This window comes from Hippopotamus amphibius, chromosome 3, assembly GCF_030028045.1.
Source record: "Hippopotamus amphibius kiboko isolate mHipAmp2 chromosome 3, mHipAmp2.hap2, whole genome shotgun sequence".
Classification (NCBI taxonomy): Eukaryota; Metazoa; Chordata; class Mammalia; order Artiodactyla; family Hippopotamidae; genus Hippopotamus; species Hippopotamus amphibius.
The window spans coordinates 18,787,830-18,802,155 of NC_080188.1; the positions used below are offsets into that span (position 1 = coordinate 18,787,830).

Here is a 14,326-nt window from a genome sequence, read left to right on the forward strand (position 1 = left end):
ATTAACTACAGTTACTTTTCTCTATTACAGGAACTACCCATCACAGTTTCTGTCGATGTGGAACCCAACTTTGTAGCAGTAGGGCTTTATCACCTGGCTGTGGGAATGAATAATCGAGCTTGGTTTTATTTCCTTGGAGAGAATGGCAAGTCTAAATCCAGTTGTTTTCTTATCTAGCATATAATTTGTTTTTTTAAAATTTTTATTGGAATCTAGTTTCTTTACAATATTGTGTTAGTTTCTACTGTACAGCAAAGTGAATCAGCTATATGTATACATATATCCCCTCTTTTTTGGGTTTCCTTCCCATTTAGGTCACCACAGAGCTTTGAGTAGAGTTCCCTGAGCTATACAGTAGGTTCTCATTAGTTATCTATTTTATATATAGTATCAATGGTATATATATGTCAATCCCAATCTCCCAATTCATCTCAACCCCCCCTTTCCCCTTTGGTATCCATATGTTTGTTCTCTATGTCTGTGTCTCTATTTCTGCTTTGTAAAGAAGATCATCTATACCAGTTTTTCAGATTCCGCATATATACATTAATATATGGTATTTGTTTTGCTGACTTACTTCACTCTGTATGACAGTCTCTAGGTCCATCCATGTCTCTACAAATGATCCAATTTCATTCCTTTTTATGGCTAATATTCCATTGTGTATATGTACCACATCTTCTTTATCCATTCTTCTGTTGATGGACATTTAGGTTGCTTCCATGTCCTGGCTATTGTAAATAGTGCTGCAGTGAACATTGTGGTGCATGTGTCTTTTTGAGTTATGGTTTTATCAAGGTATAGGCCCAGGAGTGGGATTGCTGGGTCATATTGTAGCTCTGTTTTTAGTTTTTTAAGGAACCTCCATACTGTTCTCCATAGTGGCTGTATCAGTTTCCATTCCCACCAACAGTTCAGGAGAGTTCCGTTTTCTCCACACCCTCTCCAGCATTTATTGTTTAGAGATGTTTTGATGATGGCCATTCTGACCAGTGTGAGGTGATACTTCATTGTAGTTTTGATTTGTGTTTCTCTAATAATTAGTGATGTTGAGCATCTTTTCATGTCTTTGTTGGCCATCTGTATATCTTCTTTGGAGAAGTGTCTATTTAAGTCTTCTGCCCATTTTTAGATGGGGTTGTTTGTTTTTCTGACATTGAGTTGCATGAGCTTTTTGTATATTTTGGAGATTAATCCTTTTGTCAGTTGCTTCATTTGCAAATATTTTCTCCCATTCCAAGGGTTGTCTTTTCATCTTGTTTATGGTTTCCTTTTAAGTTTAATGAGGTCCCATTTGTTTATTTTTGGTTTTATTCTCATTACTCTAGGAGGTGGATCAAAAAAGATCTTGCTGGGATTTATGTCAGAGTGTTCTGCCTATGTTTTCCTCTAAGAGTTTTATAGTGTCTGGCCTTACATTTAGGTCTTTAATCCATTTCGAGTTTATTTTTGTGTATGATGTTGAGAAGTGTTCTAATTTCATTCTTTTACATGTAGCTGTCCAGTTTTCCCAGCACCACTTATTGAAAAGGCTGTCTTTGCTCCATTGTATGTTCTGGCCTCCTTTGTCATAGATTAGGTGACTGTATGTGTGTGGGTTTATCTCTGGGCTTTCTATCCAGTTCCATTGATCTATATTTTATTATTCACCATAGTTTTGGAAGTCCTAGGCATGGCAAGCAGACAAGGAAAAGAAATAAAAGGAATTCAAATTGGCAAAGAATAAGTAAAACTGTCACTGTCTGCAGGTGACATCATACGATACATAGAAAATCCTAAAGATCCCCCAGAAAACTACTAGAGCGAATCAATGAATTTAGTAAAGTCATAGGATACAAAATTAATACACAGGGACTTCCCTGGTGGTCCAATAGTAAAGAATCTACCTTCCATTGCAGGGGATGTAGGTTCAATCCCTAGTCAGGGAACTAAGATGTCACATGCCATGGGGCAACTTAGCCTGTGCGCTGCAACTTCTGAGCTCATGTGCCTCAACTAGAGAGCCTGCATGCTGCAAACTACAGTGCCCACATGCCCCGGAGCCCGCACGCCACAACCAGAGAAGAGAAAACCTGCATGCCACAACTAGAGAGAAGTGCGTGTGCTGCAACAAAAGATCCCACATGCCTCAATGAAGATCCCACATACAGCAACCAAAAATAAGTAAATAAATAATGAATCTTAAAAAAAATAAATACACAGAAATCTCTTACATTCCTATACACTAACAACAAAAGATCAGACAGAGAAATTAGGGAAACAATCCCATTCACCATTACAACAAAAAGAATAAAATACCTAGGAATAAACCTACCTAAGCAAGCAAAAGACCTGTATGCAGAAAACTATAAGATACTGATGAAAGAAATCAAAGATGACACAAACAGGTGGAGAGATATACCATGTTCCTGGATTCAAAAAATCAATATTGTGAAAATGACTCTGTTACCCAGAGCAATCTACAAATTCAATGCAATCCCTATCAAATTACCAATGGCATTTTTCACAGAACTAGAACAAAAAACTTTACAACTTGTATGGAAACACAAAAGACTTCGATTAGCAAAAGCAATCTTGAGGGAAAAAAAAAATGGAGCTGGAGGAATTAGGCTCCCTGACTTCAGACTATAATACAAAGCTACAGTAATCAAGACAATATGGTACTGGCACAAAAACAGAAATATAGATTAATTTGTTTTTATTTAGGAAGCACTGATAGTTTCTTTTAAGACCAAGTCTTTCAATCTTTTTCTTCAGACATCTTTTTCTTAGCTTAAATGGTTTTGCAAATCTTCTAAAAATTTTGCATACTTTTTGGAAAGATTTTATTCTTTGCCTTTGTTGTGAAGATACCATGGTATAGTGGGGCAGTGTGTGATCTTTAGAATTGGGCCCTGGGTTCAAATTCCCTTCTGCCCTTTTTAGCTGGGTGCCTGTGGACAAATTCTTTACCCTTCTGAGCCTTGGTTTTACTCATCTGGAAAATGAGGATTCTTCTACTTGTCATAAGGAAAATTAAATGAAATAAAATGTGTGATCTGCTTTTGCACACAGTCTTTTTTAGGCACTCCTTGGTCTGGTGGGTAGTTAGTAAATGTTGATTCTCTCCCCTGCTTTATTCTTTGAATAATGACCATTAGCATCTGAAGGGAGCCTTGCTTTTTCTTCCCTTCCTTCCTCCTCTCCACCCTTTTCCCCACTAGGTCAGATGTCCCTCAGGAATAGAGCCAGCCTGAGAATTATCCTTACATGTTCTATTAAGCTTATTGTGACTAAAGTTTAATTTTTGGTTGTTTTGCACGTGATTTTATTTTATATTACTTTGTTTTATGTGAACCACTATGAAATTCCTGAAGGCAAATTTATATGGCAACTAAGATTTTCTTTAGAATGGCTAAAATAAAAATTTTAGATTCAAAATATTCTTGTGAAGGCACACATTTAAAACTTATTTGCAAATCATTAATTATATAACTTTATATTTTAATGTGTTTGGTTTTGTTTTAATTGCTGCAGCTGTTAAAAAATTGAAAGATGTGGAATATCTGGGGACAGTAGCCAGTGTTTGCCTTCATTCTGACTATGCAGCTGCACTTTTTGAAGGCAAAGTCCAGTTACATTTGGTAAGTATAATTTTGATGTCCTGAGGCCTGCTCAGGTAAGTGATGAACAGCCTAATGTTTTATCATCAAGAACTTTGGTCAAGAAGTGACCATGTACAGACTAGCTAGAAAGTCAGATATGGATAAAGAACTAACAAAACTCCTTACCCTTCTGCACGAGCTGTTCAGTTAACTCCCTTGCTCTGTTGCCAGGAAACCTGACAGAGTTTCAGCTGTGCTGTTCACAACATTGCTTATGGCAAAAATGACTGTGTAAGCTGCATCTAGAAGAACTATAAGTAAATTGTAAAAACTGATGGAAATGCCATATGTCTAGCTTCCTTGAATGCACTCACCCGTGTATTTGGGCACGTCACTTGTTGGGAGCTTGAAACTATGCCTATTGAGTTTCTCAAGAGATACTGGTCCCTGAAATATGGGGCTTCTCAGCCAGGGCATCTCCCACATCTGTGTCTTGGCTCTTTGCTTCCGGGAAGCCAAAGAGATTAGCTACTAGACAACTTCAGAGCCTGCCACGAAGACTGTTCCCATTAAAAGGGATGTTTAATGTGCCCTGCTGGCGAGCTGGTTTCCTCCTGATATCTTTCTGAGTAAACTGGTCTGTGATAGTTTGGTGAGCCTGAATGTTTAGTTGAACGTAAGAAAAAGACTCTCCCCTACCCCCTAGATGTTGCAAACCGGGTTTATTCAGATAAGTCTGTGATCCACTGTTATTCTTTATGTTTTAGATAGAAAGTGAAATGTTGGACACTCAAGAAGAACGTGAGACTCGACTTTTCCCAGCAGTGGATGATAAGTGCCGTATTTTATGTCATGCCTTAACTGGTGATTTCCTCATATATGGCACAGATGTGCGTACTGTCTTCCCTAACATAGAACATGGGCGAATTTCTCATTTTTACTTTGTAGTTTATTATATATATGTAAATATACATATACTATGTAGATATTATATGTGCAATTATAAGGTAAACATTATATACTTATGTAGAGCACATAGGTGGTGTGATTTGCTAGTATCAAGTGCTTTTGTAACTATAAGCAATTTTGATGGCGCAACAACTTTGGACAATCTGGGCTCAAATACTAGCTCTCTTACTTGCTAGTTCCTGCTGGACGCCTCCCAGCCTCATTTTCCTTATCTGATGCTTTAAGGATTTAATTTGATGGCAAATGTAAGACCTCTCATTCAACTTTAGCTCTCCAGTGCCTACATTTAGTGGGCATTTAATTAAAATTAATTGAATATTGAGAATCCCACTTCAGTCTTTTGGTCTTTTGAACCACCAGTACCCTGTACTCCTAAATATTACATTAGCCACATACACATAAAACATAGCTTAGTAAAAGCATCTTATATTTGTAAAAAGTTTTCAGAGTTTTTCAAAGCATATCATACCTGTTATCTCGCTTAGCCTCTAGAAGAATTCAGTAAAGTTGGTTAAAACAAAAAAAGACATTGTTTTCTACATTGGAAAAACAATTATTCACCATTTCAAAGGCTCCATTTTCTCACACTGTTTTTTAAAAAAAACATGTTTTAAGACATGCTTATTGCCAGAGAGAGACTTTTTAAGTTTAAGTTTGACCTAAAATAATGAACCTTTGAGCTAATATACACAAGTCGGGTGGGTTTTGTGTATCAGGTAAAGTGGTAAGTGATATGGTAAATAATTAGTAAATATAGTACATTTGATTGACACACAATTTGTAAAACCCTCATTTCACTTATTTCATCTTCTTAGCTCTGTGAAATAAGCAGGAACGTTTTAGAGATAAGGACACTGAAGATTGAGAGGTTAGTAAGTTTGTAATAGAGGTGGACTTAACAAGCAAGATTTCCTGATGGAAAATCTACTCTTCCCACCATGCCACACAGCATTTTGTAGTAAGAACTCAAAATGTAGTAATGTGGCAATAATGTAGCATCTATCTCTGTCTCATTCTTTTTCTTTATTGAGATATAGTTGACATATAGCATGGTACTAGTTTCAGGTGTGCAGCATAATGATGCAATATTTGCACATATTGCAGAATGCTAACCACAAGTCTAGCTGACATCCATCGCCACACAAAGTTACAAAATCTTTTTTTCTTATGATATATCTCATTCTTGAGTGATTCTGAAAATATCGGGGTTTTTAAGCAGCTTTATTGAAGTATGATTGTTACACAATAAACTACAGTATCGAAAGTCTATAATTTGATGTTTTGACATATGTATATACCTGTGAAGCAATCAACTTAATCAAAATAGTGAACATATGCATCACCCCCAAAGGTTTTCTCATGACCCTTTATGATTCCTTCCTCCTGTCCCTCCCCAGTGAGTGCTTTCTGTCTCTATAAATGAGTGTGTTTTTCTAGAGTTGTATATACGTGGAATCATATAATATGCACTCCTTTTGTCTGGCTGAGTATAGTTATTTTGAGATTCATCCATGTTGGTGTGTGTATCAATAGTTCATTCCTTTTTCTTGCTGAGTAGTATTCCACAGCATGCATATATCGTAATTTGCTTATCCATGAACCTGTGGATGGACATTGGGATTACTTCCAGTTTGGAATATTTACAAATAAAGCTGCTATAAATAAATTCATGTTCAAGTCTTTCTATAGACATATGCTTTCTTTTCTCTTGGATAAATACCTAGAAGTAAAATGATATGTCATATACCATGTGTATGTTTAACCTTTTAAGAAACTTACAAATTCTTTTCTAAATTGGTTGTACCATTTTACATTCCCATCAGCAGTGTATGAGTGCTCCAATTCCTCTGCATCCTCACTAACACTTGACGTGATCAATCTTTTAGGTTTTAGCCACTCTGATTAATGTGTCGTGGTACCTCGTTGTGATTTTAATTTGCATTTTACTAATGGGCTAATGATGTAGAACATCTTTTCATATGCTTATTTGCTAGCTGTTTATCTTTGGTGAAGTGTCTGTTCAGATTTTTTGACCATTTCTTAATTGGATTGTTTGTTTTCTTATTGAACTTTGATGGTTCTTTGTACATCTTGGATTCAGGTCTTTTATCAGATATATGCCTTGCAAGTATTTTCTACCCAGTGCATGAGTTGTCTTTTCATTCCCTTAACAGTGTCTTTCAAAGAGAAGAATTTTAAAAATTTTGACCAAGTCCAGTTTATCAATTAATTTTTTTTAATAGATTGCACTTTTGGTGTCATATCTAAAAAATCTTTGCCTAACCCAAGGCCACAAAGTTTTTCTCCTATGTTTTCTTCTAGAAGTTTTAAAGTTTTATGTTTTACATGGAGGTCTGTGATCCATTTTGAGTTAATTTTTGTTTATGCTGTGAGGTATGGATCAAAGTATTGTGGGTTTTTTTCTTGCATGTAGCTATTCAGTTGTTCCAGCACCATTTGTTGAAAACACTGTTCTTTTATTGAGTCAGTTCTGTACTTTTGTCAAAAATCAATTGTCCATAAATGCACAGATCTTTTTCTGGACTCTCTGTTCATTCCATTGATCTGTTTGTCTATCTTTATATCAGTATCACACTGTTTTGATTACTTCAGCTTTATAATAAGCCTTGAAATCAGGTAGTGTTAGCCCACTAATTTTTGTGTTTCCTTTTCAGAGTTGTTTGGCTATCCTCAATTTTTTGTTTTTTTTTTTTTAAATAAATTTATTTATTTATTTATTGGCTGCATTGGGTCTTCGTTGCTGTGCAAGGGCTTTCTCCAGTTGCGGCAAGCGGGAACTACTCTTCATTGTGGTATGCGTGCTCCTCATTGTGGTGGCTTCTCTTGTGGTGGAGTACAGGCTTTAGGTGCGCAGGCTTCAGTAGTTGTGGCTCTTGGGCTCAATAGTTGTGGCGCATAGGTGCAGTTGCTCTGTGGCATGTAGGATCTTCCCAGAGCAGGGCTTGAACCTGTGTCCCCTACATCGGCAGGCAGATTCTTAACCACTGCGCCAGCTATGAAGTCCCCTATCCTCAGTTTTTCGTATCCCATTTGAATTTTACAGTAAGCTTATCAAGTTTTACAGAAAGCCTGCTGGGATTTTTATTGGGATCATTGTTGAACTTACAGATCAATTGCCATCTTAACAATACTGAGTCTTCCCACCCAGGAACAAGACATATATCTTCATTTATTTAGGTTTTCTTTAATTTCTTTTAGCAGTGTTTTGGAGTTTTCTGTATACAGGTCTTTCACATCTTGTTTCAGATTTATACCTAAGTATTTCATGTTTTGGGTGCTCTTGTACATGGTATTGCTTTCTTATTTCAGTTTCTAATTGTTCATTTTTCTTGCATATAGACATGCAACTGACTTTTGTATATTCATCTTGTATCCTGCAACCTAACTTAACTCACTAGTTCTAGTAGTGGTTTTTTTGTTGTTTTTTTTTTTTTGGTAGATTCCATTGGATTTTCTATATAGATGATCATGTCATCTTGCTAATAAAGATAGTTTTACTTCCTTTTCAAACTGCATTCTGTTCCAATACATTGTTGAATAGGAGTGATGAGACTAGATATCTTCATCTTGTTCTTGACCATTAAGTATGATGTTAGCTGTAGGTCTTTTACAGATGCCTGTTATCAGGTTGAAGAAGTTTTTTTCTATTCCTAGTTTGCTAAGAATTTTTATGGATGTTGAATTTTATCAACTGCTTTTTTCTCCATCTATCAAAATGATCACATGGGATTTCTTTGTTTAGTTTGTTTATAATTTGTGGGTTATATTGATTAATTTTCCAGTGTTAAGCCAACCCAGCATTACTGGGGTAACCCCCACTTGATCACAATATAGTCTTCCTTTTATATATTGTTGAATTCATTTGCTAAAGTTTTATTTCAAATCTTTACATATATGTTCATGAGGGATATTGGTCTGCTGTTTTCTTATAATGCCTTTGCCTGATTTTAGTATCAGGGTAATTGATCATAGAATGAGTTAGTCATCTTCAATTTTCTGGAAGAGTTCATTAAAATCAGTATTTTTTTGTTTTGGTTTGTTTTTTGTTTTGGTTTGTTTTTAGCATAAATGTTTGAAAAAATGCACCAGTGAAGCCTATCAAGTGATCAAGCAGTTCCTAGCAGCAGTTGACTAGTACCTACTAGGTTGGCTTCCTGCACTTTCATAGATTCAGCTGGTAAGGAGAAAACAGTCCCAAATGGATGTAGATAGCAAAGGCAAAATCATCATGTTACCAGTTCCCCACATGCTTAGTGCCACAGGATAATACCAAACTAAAGGGGCCATATGCTCTTCTGGGCAATCTGTTGTGGAGGACCCAGTTCTATTACAACCAAGCAGTTTATACTCTGCAGCTATACCCTAAGGAAGATGAATTGGACAGTCTCATGCATCACTGGAACTAGGGAAACAGCTGAGAAATTCCTTCATGTAAGTCTCCCACAAGATAGAGAAGTGGATGAGAGATGACTTAGTGACAGCTTTTCACAAGACTGCCCATCTCACCATGTTTTTTGTAAGATAGCAGAGAATTAGGTTATCTTAATCTTGACATGGGTCAGACTACACTTGGGCCTTGACTCTGTGGCATTGCAAGGTAGTCAGGGTGCCATGGTGGAGCTGTTCTCCTAAAAAGCCTTCTGGGCCTGGAGTTTTCTTTATGGGAAGATTTTAAACTATAAATTTAATTCCGATAATAAATATCAAAGTATTTGGGTTATCTGTTTTTTTCATGGGCGAGCTTTGGTAGTTTGTGTTTTGCAAGGAATTTGTCCATTTATCTAAGTTATCAAATGTATAGGCATAAAATTATTCATAATTTTCCTTATTATCCTTTAAATATTTGTAGAATCTGTAGTAATATCACCTGTTTCTTTCCTTATTTTGGTGATTTGTGTCTTTTTTTCCTGATTTGGTCTGCCTGGAGGTTTATCAGTTTTGTTTTATCAACCTTTTAGAAGAATGCAGCTTTTTATTTCATTGATTTGTCTCTATTTTTCTGTTTCATTGATTTCTGCTCTGATCTTTATTTCCTTTCTCCTGCTTATTTTGGCTTTAATTTATTCTTTTTCTAGTTTCTTAACATGGGAGCTGAGTTCATTGAGTTGAGACCATTCTTTCCTAGTATACTCCTTAGTGCTAGACGTTTTCCCCTAAGTACTATCTTAGCAACATCTCACAAATTCTCATATGTTGTGTTTGCATTTTTATTCAGTTCAAAATATTTTATAATTTCCATTTTAATTTCTTCTTTGACTCATGGGTCATTTAGAAGTCTGGTGTTTAATTTCCAAATAATCGAGATTTTACAGAGATCTTTCTGTTACTGATTTCTGATTTAGTTCTGTTATGGGCAGTGAACATACTTTGTATGACTTGAATCCTTTTAAATTTGTGAGACTTACTTTATGGTACAGAGTGTAATCTATCTTGGTTAATGATCTTGTGTATTTGAAGGAATATGTATGCTGTCCTTGAATGTCAGATCAAGGTGATTGGTAATGTTCAAGACTTCTGTGTTCTTTCTAACTTTATAATGTACTTGTTCTATCAATTATTGAGAAAATGGTATTGAAGACTCAGATTACAGTTGTGAATTTGTCTGTTTCTCTTTGCAGTTCTATCAGTGTTTTTTTTATTTATCAGTATTGAAGCTCTGTTATTAGGCACATAACCATTTAGGATGGTTATGTTCTCTTGATACATTAGCCCCTTTATCATTTTGAAATGACTCTTTTTATCCCTGGTAATAGTCTTTGCTCTGAAATTTATTTTGCCTGATATTAATATAGCCATTCCAGTTTTTTAGAATGTTACTGTGGTATATCTTTTTCCAATCTTTTATTTTTAACCATTTGTGTCTTTATATGTAAAATATTTTTCTTTGAGGCACCAGATTGGATCTCACAGTTTGACAAACTCTGCCTTTTAATTAGGGGGTTTAGAATTTTGAATTTAATGACTAATGAATTTATTCTCCGTGTTGAGGTTCAGTCTCTCATCTTGCTGTTTGTTTTCTATTTGTCCCATCTCTTCTTTGTTGCCATTTTCCTCTTCTATTGCCTTTTTTTGGATTGTATATTTTTTATTATTCGATTTTATCTCATTTGCAGACCTTATTAGCTGCAACTCTGTTATTTTAGTGGTTGTTTTAGGTTTTATAGTATACATCCTTAATTTATCACAGGCTACCTTCAAGTGACATTGTACCATGTAAGGTATAGAGAATAAAAGTCCATTTATTAGAATAGTATGTGTCCCCTCCTACCTTACTGCTATTGTTGTCTACAGTGTACTTTTATAGTTGTTATAAACCCCATAATACACGGATGTTAGTTTTGTTTAAACAATCAATTAAGAGATTTAAATAATAAAAAATACATATATATCCATATAATTACCATTTTTGGTGCCCTTCATTCTATTGTGTGGATCCATAGTTCCAGCTGGTATCATTTTCCTTCCACTAAAGGACTTCCTTTATCACTGTTTGTAATGTTGGTCTGCTGGTGATGAATTCTTTCGCTTTCATGTCTGAAAACATCTTTATTTCATCTTCATTTTTGAAAGATATTTTTGCTAGATATACAATTGTAGGTTGACGGTTTTTTCTTTCAGTACTTTGAAGATGTTGCTCCTCTGTCTTCTTGCCCACATTATTCCTAACCAGAAATCTGTCATCCATATCTTTGCTCCTCTATGTATAAGCTGTTTTTTCCCTCTGGCTTCTTTTAATATTTTATCTCTATCACTGGTTTAGAGCAATTTAATTATGGTGTGTCTTGATGTAGTTTTCTTCATATTTCTTATGCTTGAGGTTGTTGAATCCAAGGGTTTATAGTTTTAATAAAATTGGGAACATTTTCAGCCATTATTTCTTTAAATATTTTTTCTCCCTCTGTTTGCATTCCAATTTCAGAAACTCCAATTTTATATATATATAAAATATATATATGTATATATAACCACTTCAAATTATCCCACAGTTGATGCTCTTTAAATTTTTTAATTCTTTTTTTTTCTTTTTCAGTTTTATTTTGAATAATTTCTACTGCTGTATTTCAAGGTCACTAGCCTTTTTTTCTGTCGTGTGTAATCTGCCAGTAGCTTCATCCATTGTATTTTTCATTTCAGACATAGTAGTTCACGTGCAGAAGATACATGAGAGTTTGTTTTTGTATCTTGCATGTCTCCACTTACCTCTTTAAACACATGCAATACAGTTATATTAACTGTCTGCTGATTCTAATATCTGGGTCAGTTTTGATTGATCAGTTATTCTTCTTAATATGGGTTATGTTTTCCTACTTCTTTGCACACGTGGTACTTTTACCTTTCAGGGTGCTGGATGTTTTTGTATTCCTAAAAATAGTCTTTAGCTTTGTTCTGGGATGCAGGTAATTTGCTTGGAAACAGTTTGACCCTTTTGAGTCTGCTTTTTCAATTTGTTAGGTAGATGTGAAATACTGCTTAGTCTACAGCTAATTATTTCCCACTTTTGAGGCAAGAGATTCCTGAGTACTCTACCCAAAGTCCTGTGAGTTATGTTTTCCAATCTGGCTATTGTGAACAGTCACTGTTCCCAGTCCTGGGTGAGTGCCAGTCACTGTTCACTCTGATCCTCTTGGATGGTTCTTTTCCCTGGCTTCAGCAGTTTTCTCATATTTATGCAGTGATCAGGACTCTGCTGAAGACTCAAGGCAGACTTTCTGAAGATCTCCAAGGTTCTCTCTCAGTGCAGCTCTCTCCTCTCTGGTACTGTAACCCTGCAAAGTCTAGCCACCTCCTTCCTTGCCTTCACTGGATTCTCCGCTCTGTCTCCTCAGCTCAGAGGGTCACGCTCCACCTGCATTTTCCCTCTTTAGCCATGGCTTGGAAACTCCCTCAAGGCAAAAACTGGAGCAATCACAGGACTTAACTTATTTCCCATGTCGCAGGATCATTGTCCTTTGTTGCCTTATTTATTCTAATATCTTTAGAACTGTTTTTTCATATATTTTGTCTGTTATTTCTGGTCATTTTGGGTGGGAAAGTTAAATCCAGTCTGTTATTCTATCTTGGCCTGAACAGAAATCTAAGATATTATCATGTGTTTTTATTTTAATTAAACTTTTTATTTTGAGATCATTGTAGATTCACATGCAATTGTAAGAAACAATACAGAGAGATCCTATAAACCCTTTCCCGAGTTTCCCCCAGTGGTAACATTACATTACATATCACAATCAGGGGATTGACATTACTAGTCAAGATACAGAGCAATTCTGTCACTACCAAGATCCTTCATGTTGCTGTTTTATCTCCACACCCACTTCCCTCCTGCCCTCACCTCATCCTTAATCCCTGGTAACAAATAATCTGGCCTTTTCTGCTCTATTACAGTGATCTATGTGTCTGTCTCTCTACCAGTACTACAGAATCTTGATTGCTGTAGCTATAAAAAAAAAAAAGTCTTGAAATTTAATAGACTAGTTTTCCCACTTTATTTTTTTTTTTCAAAACTGTTTAACTCTTCTAGTTCCTTCGCTGGTCCATATAAATTTTAGAATAATCTTGTCTGTACCTAGAAAAAAATCTTGTTGAGACTTGTTGGAATTATATTAAACTGTATGTCAGTTCAGGAGAAATAAAATGTTTACTCTGACACCAATCCATTTACACAGTACACCTCACCATTTATTCAGATGTTCTTTGATTCTTTCATGTGTTCAGTTTTCAGCACACAAATCCTGTGCGTGCTTTGTTAGAGTTAAACCCAAGTATTTCATTTTTTTTGAGTGATTGTAAATGATATATTTTTAAGTTTTGATGTCTACGTGTTCATTGTTATTATGTAGAACTACAATTTTGATCACATATGGTGGGGTTTTGTTTATTTTTTATTTTAAACTTAATTTTCTAATTTATTAACAGCAAAAATATTTAAAGTAGCATGATTTGAAAGTCACTCTGAAACAATAAGGGTATTTCTTGCAAGTAGAAAATCTGAAAAATCAACTAAGCTTTAATATCACTAAGAATATTAGAATTAACAGACTGTTGAATCACAGGTGCATTCTCCTTTTACTTATTTTCTTGGGTCTGTGCTTTGCTCATATAGTAAATATTATTCTTAGATTCTTCCTTGATCAAAAATATGACATTTTTTTCTTTAAGTTTGGAAGTATGTTTAACATAAATGCTGAAAGTCAGCATTTGCTTGACAACCTTTTATTTCTACGGCTGGATTTTTTTAGACTGGTGTCATTCAGTATTTCTACATTGAAGACTGGCAATTTGTTAATGATTATCGACATCCTGTCGGCGTGAAAAAGATTTTTCCTGACCCAAATGGGACCAGAATAGTTTTCATTGATGAAAAAAGTGATGGATATGTCTACTGTCCAGTAAGTCTAGAAAAGTTTTCAAATGCTTGTTTTTAAAAAATGCAACATAGGAAGAAAAGAAGTGTTTTTAAGGTATATTTCATGTATAAGATCATTTTCTCTTAAACTGTGCCAAGTATTATTGTACTTTGTTATCATGTTCGTGATCCATTTTCATGACTGTCTACATCAAGAACAGTTTTTCTATGATTCTGCCATTTTTTAATGGAAAGAATAGTTGTTATAGTCTGCACATTTTTAATCTTATTTACTGCACAGCATTACAACCTATCTTCGGGTACATGAGTTTTCTGTCTAGAAATGCAGTAGCTTCAGAGGGCGGGGACTGTTCTCTGTCCTTTCTGCCCACCTCAGTTGATTTCCTTC

At 35.3% G+C, this 14,326-nt stretch overlaps 1 protein-coding gene across 5 annotated transcripts in view; it reads left to right on the forward strand.

The window, feature by feature from the left end:
• WDR19 (WD repeat domain 19) overlaps positions 1-14,326 on the forward strand; it is an 89,861-nt gene that overhangs the window by 29,437 nt on the left and 46,098 nt on the right. For all 5 annotated transcript variants that reach the window (XM_057728414.1, XM_057728415.1, XM_057728418.1 and 2 more), the window contains 4 exons: positions 31-145; positions 3,517-3,623; positions 4,352-4,474; positions 13,811-13,960. In XM_057728414.1, coding sequence (XP_057584397.1) covers positions 31-145; positions 3,517-3,623; positions 4,352-4,474; positions 13,811-13,960 — 495 coding nt within the window. The remainder of the gene's footprint in view (positions 1-30; positions 146-3,516; positions 3,624-4,351; positions 4,475-13,810; positions 13,961-14,326) is intronic.